This window comes from Syngnathus typhle, linkage group LG11 (genome assembly GCF_033458585.1).
Source record: "Syngnathus typhle isolate RoL2023-S1 ecotype Sweden linkage group LG11, RoL_Styp_1.0, whole genome shotgun sequence".
In the NCBI taxonomy this organism is placed as follows: Eukaryota; Metazoa; Chordata; class Actinopteri; order Syngnathiformes; family Syngnathidae; genus Syngnathus; species Syngnathus typhle.
The window spans coordinates 2,914,754-2,929,575 of NC_083748.1; the positions used below are offsets into that span (position 1 = coordinate 2,914,754).

At 43.1% G+C, this 14,822-nt stretch overlaps 1 protein-coding gene across 2 annotated transcripts in view; it reads right to left on the reverse strand.

Moving 5' to 3' along the window:
- Positions 1–14,822, reverse strand: part of sema3fa (sema domain, immunoglobulin domain (Ig), short basic domain, secreted, (semaphorin) 3Fa) — a 38,588-nt gene that overhangs the window by 15,141 nt on the left and 8,625 nt on the right. For both annotated transcript variants that reach the window (XM_061291182.1, XM_061291181.1), the window contains exons 3-4: positions 1,333–1,493; positions 1,180–1,242 (exon numbers count right to left, since the gene is read on the reverse strand). In XM_061291182.1, the coding sequence (XP_061147166.1) occupies positions 1,180–1,242; positions 1,333–1,493 (224 nt within the window). The remainder of the gene's footprint in view (positions 1–1,179; positions 1,243–1,332; positions 1,494–14,822) is intronic.

Here is a 14,822-nt window from a genome sequence, read left to right on the forward strand (position 1 = left end):
TGCTGGCAGGTTCTTCTCTCAGTTTGCTAAGACAGCTGTTTCCCTATGCACTCGGCCATGGGACTATTTGCAATTTAAAATTTCCTGATTAAAGTCCCAATGTTAAGTGGCCTTGAATAGCAATAAATTAAAATAATTGATGCCCCCTCTTTTATGTTTTCAATTGCCTATATTAATAGCAGGCTCGGTGGCGCACTGGGTAACACGTCCGCCTCACAGTTAGGAGGGTGCGGGTTCGATTCCGCCTCCGGCCCTCCCTGTGTGGAGTTTGCATGTTCTCCCTGGGCCCGCGTGGGTTTTAATAAGATTTGACAGAGAAAAAGACTATCATGTAACAATCATTTGACAGAGAAAAAGACTATCATGTAACAATGGGGAGTTTCCATGTTTTAAAGTGAAAATTGGAAGGAACTGAACTGAACTGATTTGAATCACGGCTACGCGTCCAGCATGTGCGCAGCAAACAAAGCAATAACAAACCTCCATGGGAAAATATGTTTACAAAAAGAAAACCCTTGTGGGTCGAATTGCCACATTTTAAATTCTGGTTGGGCCACATTTAGTTGAATTCCCTATACACCAAAATGACTCCTTTTAAAATTGGCATTATTGAGTGACTTTGGGTTCGGGACCCCAAAAGTATACATATACTTTTTGGCCGGATACAGGCGGTCTTGACATGTTGAGCCCACCCCAAAAAGACGATTCATTCATTGGAAGAATAATAAACCGAGATTCCAAGAGGGTCTTCACCCCGCCCGGGCCTTGAGCCCTCAAGATACATACATATGTGATATGTGGAGACCAGGAACTGCTCCCTCGAGCGTCATTGAGAGCAGCTGTTCACAATCAGCAATCAACGCTGTCGCTATCCTGGATGAGAGTGTGACAGCCAAGTGGAATTTTGGAAGAAGACCCCCTACCCTCACATTACCGATGACCTCAGCGTAGTAGCAGTCACCAATCGGTGACCCGGCGAAGCCCTGCCGAGTCACGATTCAACATTGGAGATCTCAATCGTTTGCATTTGCACCAGATTTGACAATGTTGAAAGGTCGGATTATCAGATGTCTCTAAAAGACTATTCTGAATGATTAACTTTTGGTGTGCAGTATTTTAACCGTGATTTAGGCCAGCAGCAGAACATGATTTTTTCTGTTGTGCATTTGTAACACTCACATTGGTGTCTTTTCCAGACGAGACACATTCAGACTTCCTCTGAGGGGCGACGGGCCAGTGGATCTTTAAAAAAACAAAAAAAAGATCAACAGATTCAAACACAGAACTTTAGCCAAACCGTCTCCGGAGTTCTTTCAATCCACGACTCCTTACAATGAGTGGTTCCTTGTTTATGTCGTGCAGATCCAGAGACAGGATGTAATCTTTGCTGCCCACATACATGCGGTCGTGGTCTTCGTCCATGCGAAGAATTCGATAGTCGCTGGAGTTTAGCAAGAAGGAGAAGTGGTGAGCAGTGCCGGTCGACTTTAACTCTGTCAGAGAGAGAACGAGAGGGAAAAGAAATGCTTTTGTTGGAGACTGTGGTGGTGGAAAAACATAGCGTAAAATTGGGAAACACAAATCACAGTCGTGGTCATATTGGATGCTGTGCAGGCTGCTCCGTTGTGGCGCCAAATCCTGGATTTATCCTCTCATTTGGATGGGCCGTAAGGTTATCTTTACCATTCGGAACCACCCGCGTGCACAAGACATAAAATGTTGCCACATGGGCATACGCAGTAGTAATGAGGCACAGAACCCTCAGACGCCCTAAAGTTATTTTACACAATACGGTTCTTATTTTAAAACAGCTAAGCGACGACATGCGTCTTTTTGGGTAAATATAAATAACTGCCTATTCATGCTCAGTGAAGTTGAAGGAGTCGTATATTGACCCATCTATCCGTCACATGGAGCTGGACCTTATCCCAGCTGACTTTGGGCAAAGGATTTTTGTGTTAGAATTTTCCTCTCAAGCTGGTGTGGATGTTCGTCCCACATTCTAAGAATATATTGTAAGGTTTGTTGAAGACTCCAGATTGTCCATAGGTGTAAATTGGAATGGTTGGTTGTGTATCATGACTGGTGACCATTCCAGGGTGTAGTCACTACCCTGCCTCTCACACAAGTCCAATCACAGCCGTAATTCCATCTGCCCTTGGTGAACAGTGACAGGAAGAGTTAACATTATAAAATCCAGATAGGACTCAAGATCCTGGCTTTCCTCCGCCTCGTTTCAGCTCCGTCACAGAATGACTGGTCGTAAGAAACTTCTCCAGACCTGTTCACTCCCTAACGTCTCTAATCATATCACATGGAACGTTGCAACATCCGGACCCCCTCGGCAGGTGGGAGACTTGCCGGGAATAATTACGTGGCGGAAAGAAGATAACCCGGTGTCCGCCCAGTGCCTCCCAATCTCTCGCTCCCATTCATTCATTCATTCATTCATTCATTCATTCATTCATTTATTCATTCATTCATTCATTCATTCATTCATTCATTCATTCATTCATTCATTGGTTCGTTCGTTCATTCATTCATTCATTCATTCATTCATTCATTCATTCATTCATTCATTCATTAAATTGATTTTCCAGAGAAAACGAGAGGACCTGCTCTTCAGGAGGAGCACACAAACACCCCTGCTGTTCCCTGGCTCGCTCACGAGGAATAGAATACACAAGATAAAAATCCACTTTCCTTGACCGTGAGATGCCAGAACATCTGCTTGCTTTACTTGGGACTGGTTGTTTCCACTTGCTAAAGGACATGTTCAAATGGTAAGTTGAGTGCCAGAAGGCCTGCAGACTTCTCAACTGCTGGTGGGAGTTCTTGCAGGAGGTAAAACGATATATGTGACTGGATGCTGACTAAAAGAGAATCAATCTGTCACTTGCCATGACACCTCACACCGATCACATCTGCACGCAGCAGGGGTGCGAATGGGAACGGACCACTACTAAATACGATCCTGTCTCAAGAGGTTTACGGGTAACTAGCTCAGCTGACGTTGAACGTGTGGGTGCTTTACCAACATCTGTTTAGTAACTGATGTTCTGGTGGGGTGATTTTCTCACAATTTTCTTCAAGGTGGTCTTGAATGGGTTCGTTTTGGTCTGCGTCCAAGTTAAATTACCTGTGTTAATACCTGACCGGACGACTAAAAGGTAAAAGGTAAAAGCATTACAAACACACGCGTATTTCTAAAGGATCTTCATTTAAACAATGACATACTTTTCCGCATAAGTCGCTTCGGGTTTCAGCTTCAAATGCAATCTACAACATATAAACAGTATAATTGCTGTTTGGACTGCATTTAATTTATATCCATTCTTTCCAGGTTTTCCTGACCCAAAGCCCCTCCGGCGAATTGTGTTAATGATGTTATGCCGTGCGTGTATGATATTAAATCATAGCAAAAGCAATAAAGGACAAGGAGGTCTGCATATTTCTGATAGCTTAATGCTTAGTAAAGAAGCAAGACTGCCTGGGGTGTGAAGGAAAAAGAAAAAAGACTCAACACGTCCTGCGTGTTTGCACATGTTCCTTTTACCACCAGTCTTCATTTGCAATTACGGACTCCATAAAAACGCAGTATACAGTAGTGTAGATGCTAATAATGTCTATGGGAAGCAAATGAAGCATAAAATGCCATGCAGGACACTTAATAATACCACTTAGGTGAAATCTCGCCTCAATAACAAAGCCTGCAGAAAGATTCATTGCGCATTTAGGTGGAATACAATAATGCTATAAAAAGACACGAATGGGTAAAACTGCATCAGTGGCATCCGAGAGACACGTAATGCTTTTGCATTTCGTGGAGACAAGTTGGAACACAAAAAAATGTCTATCAGTGCTTGTATACAAAACGCCTGGGAAACAATAAGGCTTAGATATAGTGTTAGAAAGCTCAATTCAAAAGCCACTGGTAAATTCAACAATGACAGTGTGTGTCTATGCAAACCACAGAATCTGTTGCATATGAGTTTTTCCAAAGCGGTGAGCGAGGACTTGAAAATTATTAGCAGACAAATTGAAGCCAAATGCATTTTTTTCCCCTCTGATGTTTGTTTTCTATTTCATGCCTTTTGTGTTCACCTGCTGGATGTGCTCACTCTCCTTGCTAGTTAAAATCATGTTTTTCAGAGATATTAGTGGCTGAGAAAAACTTGCAGCTTCCCCACATTCTGAGTACTTCTCGTCAAGCCGCTAATAGCCTCCCAAATCGAGTCTCTGCTGAAATATGAAAGGGGCTTTGGGGGGAGGGAGAAAAATCCGACACACTTGTCCAGGCATCTGTGGCATGTTGCTTGAATTCTCCTTCGCTTGATGTCAAGGCGTGGCTCCTCCGTGCTACGGCTTGTCTGCAGCCGTGCGTGCACAAATGAAGGAAGGCCGTGACGAGTGAACCATGTGTCGTTTTTCAGATGAAAAATATGAGGTAACTTTGCTAACCACTTGTACATACATATATATTTCTAAAATATGTTTTATTACAGGATCATTAATCATAATTATTATTGACTCAGATGGGTGTGCACTTTGTGCATTCAAGGCCTGAGGTTCATGTATCGTTTTTCTTTAGAGTTGACTTTGGCTATCAGACAGTCCTGCCTGTGCTTTGTGTCGGACTCGTAATCACTCGCTGGCCTCCCTGCTGGAGGTCGGGTCTATTGACTCAGAACACGCCTCACGGGAGCCGATTGCCGCTTACCTGCGCCTGTCAAGCAGAAATAATTGCAAGCAGATTACACCTTATCTCCGCGCTTCCGGATGCTGTCGCTCAGATGCTCTTCACGCTCGTCTACCGCTGATGCACAGTGTGTGCATGCGTGTGTGTGCACAAAGAAATAGAGTTCTCTGATCCCCACATCAAATCTCAGACACCTGCCTGCCTGACTGCCTACACGGCTGGAAAGCAGAAGAAACATTGATTCAAGGAGCCGAGGTGACTTCCTGAGGAAAAATAGAGAGAAGAGATTAGAACAAATCTATCGCCGTCGTTGCAGATGACAGGAAAGGTTAATTAAAAACTCAAGGGAAGATCGGACGGAGTTGAGGAGAGGGGAGGTCACCGAGTTTTGCTATCAGATCAAAAAGTAGTCTTCGTTATGCATTAGAGCGAATATGTAAGGATTAAAAAATCATGAAGAGGATTCAATGAAAAAAAAAAATAATGCACAATTTTTGGGAGGTTTGTTGGGTCTCTGTAGTGTGAAATTAAATTAAATTGAAAAATCATGTCACAAAATCATAATAAAGTTTGACATTATTAAAAAAAAATATACATGCAAAGGACAGCTTCTTTTCAAAGCTTTGAGACTACAAAGGTTCCGGGGTGAAAGCTTATCCTCGGCCTGTCACACACTTGGACATAATCTGGATTATCTCCAGGTCAGGAGAAAACATAATGATACCTCGGAAGGAGAAACACTTGAAAGGTGCCAGATATTTTTTTATATCAAATGTAGAAACAAACTATGGATTTTTTTTCTATAGAGTATTTGTGGCCTTCAAGGTGGTTGCTATTTTTTTTTTTCAAAGAGCTGCGTTTTGTAGCTGTCTCGGCGTGGTGGCTGTGAGCAGTCAGGCTAAAGGGGATTACTGAGAAGGTCTGAAGAATGAAAGGGAGCTGCTTTAAAAGAGTGAAAATCCTCCTCTTCCAAACTAACCCCTGACCTTGCACTCATCACAAATGCTCTTCGTCTTTGTCAGCTGTGCTAACACACACACACACGCATGCACGATACTCTCTCTCATTTCGTATTTATAGATTACTCCGAATTCCCTCTTCCACCGACCTTGTTGAAGTTAGTCCCAAGAAGAGCCAAGCTATCAATAAATCAATTTCTCATTCATTTGGAACATTTTGTCCATCAAGTTCACGTCTAGCCGGCGGCAAATGAGATGGAGGGGGGACAATTAGGAGGTAAATTTAGCGAGACCATTAGACCCGAGTGTTGTTGATTCAAGGTCCACCAGGGACAACAGCCAGGCCGACCCACTTTCCATCCACGAAACTCCCCGCGGTCATTTTTTACAAATGGTTTAGAGTCTGCCAACTTTAAGGACTTCCATTTGTCAAAAGGGGCCATAGAAAGCACCGAAAAGAAACTTTTAAACATATACGAACAGCAGCGAGGGGTGAGAGGTTCCTCAAGGTTCTCTTTCCAGTCCCCTGCACTTTTACAACAGTCGAGGTAATTCCAAGAAAATGTCAACGGTGTTAAATACTAAGCACCACACAGGGTTTTGTTTCCATCTGTTTATGTGGAGGTGGGGCAGGGTCCTGCATCATTTTAATGATCTCATCTATGGGCTGAATTGTCTAAGTTTGAACACAACTGGATAGCTAATTATGTATTGATCTGTTTTCTGAATGCTTATCCTAATTTGGTGTGCAACTAATTTGATTGTACTAAATGTATGGCCAGTTAGCATTTCAAAATCGAGAAACCCCGACGCTAGGTTTTCCTGGTCAAAACATTTAATTTATTCACTGAATCATATTTGGGGGAGATGTGTGTTTCAACAAAGATGTTAACTTTGTCCTCTATTTACAGAAAGATGTTTTTGGTATCTGAACAACATTCATTTTGTTTTTATTCTCTGGACTTGCTCGGAGCATTATTTCTGCCAGGCTTGCAGCATTTAAAAAATGTTATGGCAACCCTTTTTTTCAAAATAATAATAAAAAAATCTTTTCACTCGACCCCTCTCTCTGCATGTTGATTTATTACCTTGGGCTTCCTCTCCTCTTCGGCTTGCCTGATTTTATCATTTACAGCCAGTCTACATACCAGCGGGTTGAGATAACGCACCTTTTGCCGTCGGTGCCTTTACTCTTTTCTTTTAGCATCCAGCATGCCATGAGAAGGGAGGGGAGGAGCGTGCAAGCATGATCTACACAGTGATGATGCCTCGCTGACATTTTCATTTGTACCAAGATGTCGAAAGGGGAGGAGTTTATAATAATGCAAAGTGGTTAAACAAAGCATCCAATTGCATATTTTAAAAAGTTTGTATTAAACGAATGATTGATTCTGGGGGAATTTACATTACGCCCGTCACTTGCGGTGTTTAAAACCTTTCAGGAAATGAATGATGACTAATCTGTCATTTTTGTGGATTATTCTGATCAAACATAGTTGTGTCATAGTTTGGTGGTGTAAATCATTGCCGTCAAGAGCTTCATTGACATGAACTGACTCATGAGTTACATCTTTGTAAAAAGCAAAGAGGCAAAACCTGGCAAAATACACAAAAGTAAATAAAAACTACAGATAAATCAACAAGTGGTTCCGCGTGACTCATTAGTTCACCCCCATGAAAATTAATTCCACATCAATTCCAAATGTGTGGGAAGAGTTTGGGGAAGACCCTTTTCTCTTCCAGCATGACAAATCTAGGCAAACCTGGATGAGTTTTGTTTGAAAGAATTTTAAGAAAAAAAAACTCCCTAATATTCCTCTGGGGCCAAATTTGACTTCCTAAAGATGTAATGAGCAATATTTTACTCCTTGTGATGTAAAGCGTGAAAGTGGTGATTCATAAGAATGATACAATTACAAAATACTCTGTAGGGCTCATTTCCCGCACTAACAGTGATGCATTATTTTCACTTCTGCTAACTTCCCAGCTATGACGAAGTTTAGTGTTCAATGAATAACTCTTGTGTCCACACACACCATGTGGTGCATTCATAGCAGACCTGGAGACAAAAGGCAGGAAGACATGCACATAATTTACAGCGCTGTTTTTTTTTTTCAGCAGAAACACAGATTTTTTTTTCCTTTGAATGGCTTGTACACAAATATGGGGAACCGTCTAAATTTGTAATATAAAAAATGTATAAAAGCAGCTGGCTAGTCCAATACGCTTAATGAATTCACTTGGTGGCTGTTGATGAATGCGGATGGCTCACCTTGTACCCTTGAATAAACTCAATCCTGCATTGGGTGCCAAGACCAAAGGTCACGGAGAGGTCTTCAATGTGCATCTAAGCCCAGGCTCAGTCCCAAATGGCCAGCTAATAGTGCGCATAGGCTGGCGGCATCTGTGAAGTTGCCGGCCATTAATGGGCCCCTGGCAGAAGCCCATCTGCCCCTGCATGGTCAACATAATACCGCTGGGTCTAACGCTGCACACGCCCACTTGACCCCACAGTAGAGGAAAAACAAAACAGGGGTCACCACGCCTCCCTCCATCTTCAACCGACTAGGTAGACATTCTAATGCTATATGACAACTGCGTAACGCTCAATTATGGTGGCTGGGTGTCTGTCCGACAGCTCTCTGTGGAGCTCATTTAGTAGCGTCCCAGTTGGAGGCCTGGGGGGGAGAAGCTGCTCATTTTTGGAGAGGAGGTGGGGGGGGGGGACAATTTATGGATTCTCAGCAACAAAAGACAGAAACAAGCAGAACATCCAAGGGGGCGTAGTGAACAATCTCACAATCAAAAGTTTCACATTTGTCAGACAAGTAAGGTTGCTAGTACATGAGACAAATCTTTCCACAATGAACCTGAATACAGGTAAATTGAATCTGACTTTCTCCAAACCATTTTCATTGTAAATAAAATAAATTTGTGAGAGAATCAAATCAAACCATTGTGGCCCAGCATGGGTCTTCAGGCAACCCAGCCTACTGTAAAATCAGCAACCACCAGCCCGGACAGAACAAATAAATCCCCGATCAACTCAAGACTGTCTGCTCAAAGAAAAACACACAGATCTTAAATGCCCTGGACCAACCCAGAAACAATATTATGGTTTCTGCTTAAGGCCTTGGTGAGAGCAGCTTTTCATGTGTGTATTTTCTGTACCCTGAATGGGACGAGAGTCAAACATGCACATACCGACAATCAAGTATTAGCATCTTTCCTCCCTCACAATCAGAGTCAGCAAGTATAAACATGATTCTGATGATGCTCCCATGGTGTGATGATCTTTTTTGGAGTGTTTATCCTGTGGTCTGATGTGTGTCAAGTGTGTTGTTTTACCTTCCCTGATCTGTTCAGAAAACGGCTACGGCCAACAACTGTAATGTTAAACCTGATCACTAATTACAACTACAAATCCCTAAGTGTGCATTTAAAAAAAAAAAAATCCTCTCCCTTCTGATCATAACTCAGCAATGGTGCGATTGTTGGACATCTCTAAAATCTGATGATTATCCTGATGTTGTGGTCTACGTTGAGAGTGATTTTTTTTTATTCCTACGCCTGATTTACTCGGAAAAATGTTGAGGCCAACAATTGTGAATGTTTAACCTGTTCAACATTTACGTTATGTGCTGAACAACACGTTTGGCTGATCCAACCCGTGATTGTGGGATGAAATGTAACGACAGTCAATCAGAAAGCGGCATGAATTTTATGCTTGAACCTACGAACCCTGGTCTGAGTTTTGGAATGTGGGAGGAAACCCATGCAGGCACGGGGGGAACATGCAAACTCCACACAGGAAGGCGAAAGCCATTAACAGTCCTTTTTTTGACTGTGACTCTTTTTTTATTCAAAGTGCTTAACTGAAGTCCTTTAAAACCGAGTCAGGTTGGTGAAAAAAAATAATACACCCCCAAAGAGACGTGAATTATTCCAGTTGGCCACAATGTGAACACCCAGCATTCGTTGGGAGAAACAGAACATCATGCTATGGCGCATTTAATCCATCCGTCAAAGTGGGGGGGCGGCAAAGACATCCATCATTTCTTAACGGGAGAGCGGGTGATGATGGAGCTGACGATAGTGGGAATAGTGGGAGGTGAATTGTGGGGAGCTGTGGTCAGGGGGAAGGGTGACGCCATTGGAATGCCATTATCCTTTCGTTGGGAGGTACTTTTGGATGATCAGGAATTAGGTAGTAAAGCGTAAAGTAAGGCCATGATCGCTGATCGTTGATGAATGCCATCTTGAAACAATTGGAGCAAAAATGGAATGCAGCAGGCGGCTTCAAGTAGCGGAGCCACTGATTACTGTCCAAAAAAGCATGTCATGATTAAACAAGGGTTTAAAAAATTTAGAATTTTGAAATTAAGCTAGCAGGTTTCTAAAATGTTGAACTAGATGAACTCCAACCAGACCAAAGCTCCAATTTACTTGAAAACAAACTAGTCAGGGGCTAAACGAGCGTCTGTATTTCCGACGCTTTCTTTGACTGCGAGAAAGAAAATGTCACTCAAATTGAAGTGAGCTGGCAGCCATTGCGTCTTTAATAGGAATTGTCTGCTCATCGAAGGGCCTCGCGCTCTCATCTCGGCCGGCGATTAGAGCAGAGCAAACGCCAAGGTCAGCCTGACTGACAGACCTTTAGATTACTGTCTGTCTGTGTAATCCAGGCTCTTTTTTCACTCCCGGTGGCTGAGTGACATTCTCACCCCTCCCATTCCCCGAACCCCCCAGCGCCTGTTGATATGCTGGCTTTCACATTTGACGGACAGATGGAACATCCTACCCTGTGACCCTCTGGTCTTTGTTTCACCCGTGACCACAAGGGTCAGTCTGAATTGGGTAAGTTGGGGGAGGAAAGGGCTTGCAAAAGGCCTTAGTTGGGAGGAAAAAAAAGTCCAAATTAATAAGGGGCAAGAATGACTGGCAAGGGATTGCAACTGCATAAATTAGGGTTAGAAGAGCGTGATACACTCAAGTGGTGTCTTGAGCAATCCATTTTAGTTATGCAACGTCCTTCCTCTCAGCTGGGGAGATGCTCACGGAGGTATGACAAAATAAAGTACTAGCTGGAACTAGCTGTTTTTCATTGAAGATAAAGTGAGAGGGAAGTGTCTTATCGCTGGTGAGAAAGGAAACATCCCCGAATGATCTGGCGCACAGTTCCATCCATCCAACTTGCCCGTCAAAAAGGAGGGCAGTGAGTGCACAGACACACGGAGGCTAAAACCTTCTTATCTTACGCCGTCATACCTTTTCATAAATCTGCGCTTAGCCAAACGCTTTGCACCGATAAGACAAACAGAATGATCTTGCAGAAGTCTCTTCTATGCTACTCTTTGTTTCCATCCGATTGTATTCTTTTCATTTTGTTTTTGAACTAATCAGATGTGAAAAGTAATGATGTCTTATCCCAACTTGTGGCTGGTTTGTTTGCGGTCTGTCATTTTCAGCTCAGGCAACTTTTCAAGTGGTCAACTTGGAGTGACTCATTTGCAACATGAACGCAAAAAAATGAGCAAGACTGCAAAATGTTATCATCAGAGCTCCACAATAAAAACTAACCAAACAAAGTTAACAATGATCCTTTTTTTCAAATCCTGGATTGATTGACTTGTTTGGACTTTTTACACTTGACAATATATTCAAAAGGAAGTTAAACAATTAAGTGCACTGACATGTCTGCAGTGACATGCCCAAAAGTTGCTCTTGGGTTCACAGTCTAATTGCCCAGAACGCATTTCAAAGCTTTGTGACTAATTAATCACGCACAGAGGCTTTAATAGGACAGTGTAATCCAGATACGCTGTTGAAAAGCCACATTTCATGCTCTGCACCAATCCTGATGCTGGCACAATCAAAAGCCCGACCACTGAATGAATTCCCAGCGTGTAACGCTCGCGAAATTGGATTACGCATCCACAAAAGGACCATTGTCAAGTTACGTCTAAGACATTTTTCTTTACGGCATTTCTCAGCAGAATCAACAACATTAAATCCAAATATGTCAAACATTTGTTTTGTCGGGTCGTCCTGTCAGCTCTAAGGGCCAGTCGTTCATCACGGTACAGAGGAGGCCGATGTCATCAACAACGTTATTGATGATGTTTGAAGCTTTCTTGGAAGGAAGTGATAAATGAGAAGCGGGGTACACGCATAGAGACGGTCCTGGTGCATTGGGTATTTGGTTCTCTGCAGGAACGAGAGACTTAACAATAAACTTTGAATAAATTAAACAAAAACGTCTTTGGAGAGCTTCTATGGAAAGATGAAGAAAGAGTAGATTTGGAGATTTTAATAGGTAGTAGAAGAAGAAATATAAAACAAAGTTTGGAAAACCTTGGAAAAACTACATTGTGCTTGCAGAACTTGTCGCAATTTGTCAGATGAGCGGGCCTAGATCGCGAGGGAGGGAAAACGCGGAAATTTATCCCGTTTGTCGGTATGCGCGTACCCCGCTTAAGATTCGGCCAATGCCAGCGTTGTAGGCCACTCCTCCTCCGCTTCCCAGGCGGCATGAATGAAGTAAATTAATGACGGTCTCAGCCTACACAAACGCCCCTCGTCTATTGAGACCATGCGGTCCATTCACGGGGATGAGTGAGGCGTCGACACAAACAACAACAATGACAATGGCGACACAGGAGGCCCTCCTTCCTCCCACTATTCATTCATCCATATGCATGCGCTCATACGCCACAGACGCCGCCGACCTGTGTTGCCAACATGCCATCGGGGACACCTAGAGAGGGTTCCTGAGAACAGGATGGGCGAACAAAGCTCGCAGGCAGAAGGGGCGTGAAGAGGGCAGGCATGGAGAAAATCTTGGCATCAAGTCTATGCCAGTGGCCACAATGACCAGGCATGAGAGGCCATCTACTCCCCTCCGCAGTCAGAACATTATCAGGGTGCCCATCAGTGCATGAAGCCAGAAAACAAGGCCTGGAAAAGCTCACGTTCCATCATATTCTGCCCGGAAGGGTTCAGGGGGTTCTCGCCCCTGAGGCATGACCTTCAGACTTGATCGCCACTTGCCAGAAACCACAGCCGCTAATGCTAAACCATCTATCTGAAGCAAGAGACATTCAAATGAAGATACGGCAAGGCTAGCATGTACCTCAAAACTCGAAAGTAATGACGTTAGCATCTGACCGCGGCTCGGTTTTCAGCAATTAAAGCATCCTGTGTGGATAAAAGTCAAGGCGAGGAGTGTACTCCATACGATGAAATACAGCTCCGACAGCAAGGAGGAATGTTCCAGCTCTTTTCTAATCCAATAGTGGAGACACCAATTTTGCAAGCTCCCTAAGGATCATGGTCAGGCCTCATTTCTCCCACAATCCTAAAGACAGCGTGCTGGTCTTCAGCCAGGACTTTAACACACGCCGGACATTTCTCACCTGAGACACATTTAAAGCAGCACTTGAGGTTAGCCAGGCCCAGGCAAAACATTAAATGCACTGACATCTCATTTAGGACGGAGATGTTTCCCATAAACGTGGACAAGGCTTTGAGTTTTTCCAAACTGACTGCACCATTAAAGATTACGTTGCACTTTTAAAGCATAATACGCAAAAATGTATTTGAGCAAATCCTGACATCAGATTTAAACTTTGAGGGCTGAATGCAAAGTGGGGTGTCTGGGGATACTCTTCATCATGTCCCATAAACAAATCATAAAAATTCCAAGCAGCATTAATCGCTTGAGAATCAATATTCATAGCAGTATTTATTCTGTAATCTGGCTTTGTTCTTCATCCATATTGCCATCTTCTACGTCGAGAAGCTCCTCGAGGCCATTGAAAGGGGCTACTTCGAAGCCGTGGCAAGAGTCCAAGTCCGATGAGGAAAACCATCTCGACCCAAACTCATCCACAGTTAATAGGAAACAGACGCATAATCTATCCTCAGTATTCCCACGTACGCCTACGCTCTTTCTCCAATCCCTCCATCTATTCACTCTCATAGGCTGATAGCAAAAGTGACACAGGTGCCCTGCAGTCCATTAGCGCGTGCGGAGCCCCCGCCAGCTCCCCTTTTGCATTTTCCTCTGAACGCCTTCCACTCCTTAGTGTTTTACTACATTCCGGAGTATGGTTGTCTGTCCATACCGGGAACGCACAAAGGAACCATCGACATACTGGTCACTGGTCCATCCTTTGTTTGCTGAACTGAAATTGCTCGGAAAGGTAGTTGATAATCTGATATGATGGAACTTGTTGCCAAGAACAAACAGCACAGTGGATCCTTGAATTTCGATTTATAGTCAATTGTAGAAGGCTGGTCAATGTTCAATTTGTCCACTATGTGTCCTTGTTTCTTCTTCAAGTTCTGAGCTTCATATAGTTACAAGTCAAACGTGGGTGCATTAAATCTCCTCAGACAGATGCCAACAATAGCTGCACACTAAACGCTCACTGGACTCTGAAGCAACATTGCTTTCGTTCTTCACGCGCACCTGTTATCACAAGATGACCGATGTTCCTCTCCAATGAGTTTCCGGCAAGCCGTTACAGAACCAAATACAGTACGTGACCTACTTTACGCAACAACCACGGTGACATCGAGATGAGTCCGAGAAGAAGCACATGTTTATTTTATCGGCTAATAACCTTTACGTTTGGTCTTTTACAATATCAGGCCCGTATTTTCACGTAGCGCGTAACTTATTTGAAAACTCGTCAACGAAGGCTCTCCAAAACACACTGTGTCCTTAACACTTAATTGCTAGTTAGAACTCACAAACTTATCTTTTGTGTTTTTTTAAAAAGTTCCACACGCGCATGATGATCTTTTCAAACTGGTTTTATTGCCTAACTTTGACTCGTACCGACATAAAATCCATTTGATTAATTCACCAGATGTTTTGTTTGACTTGGGAAACGGGAGGGGAATCCTCGTGCTTCAACTGGAGCTTTAACCGATATGTTTGACTATTCCAAAAGTGTAAACCCTGACATATTTTGCATTTTACTTTCACAATTTACAGCGCTTCCTAAATGTCCAAATGCCAATACGGCGCAGTTTTTTTACCCTCACTCATATTCCACATCTTTCAGTGAGTGATGCAACCTTTTTCCAAAATGGATTTAATGATTTTTTCAGAGACATTACATCCAACTATTCCCATGTATATCCTTTTAATAGAG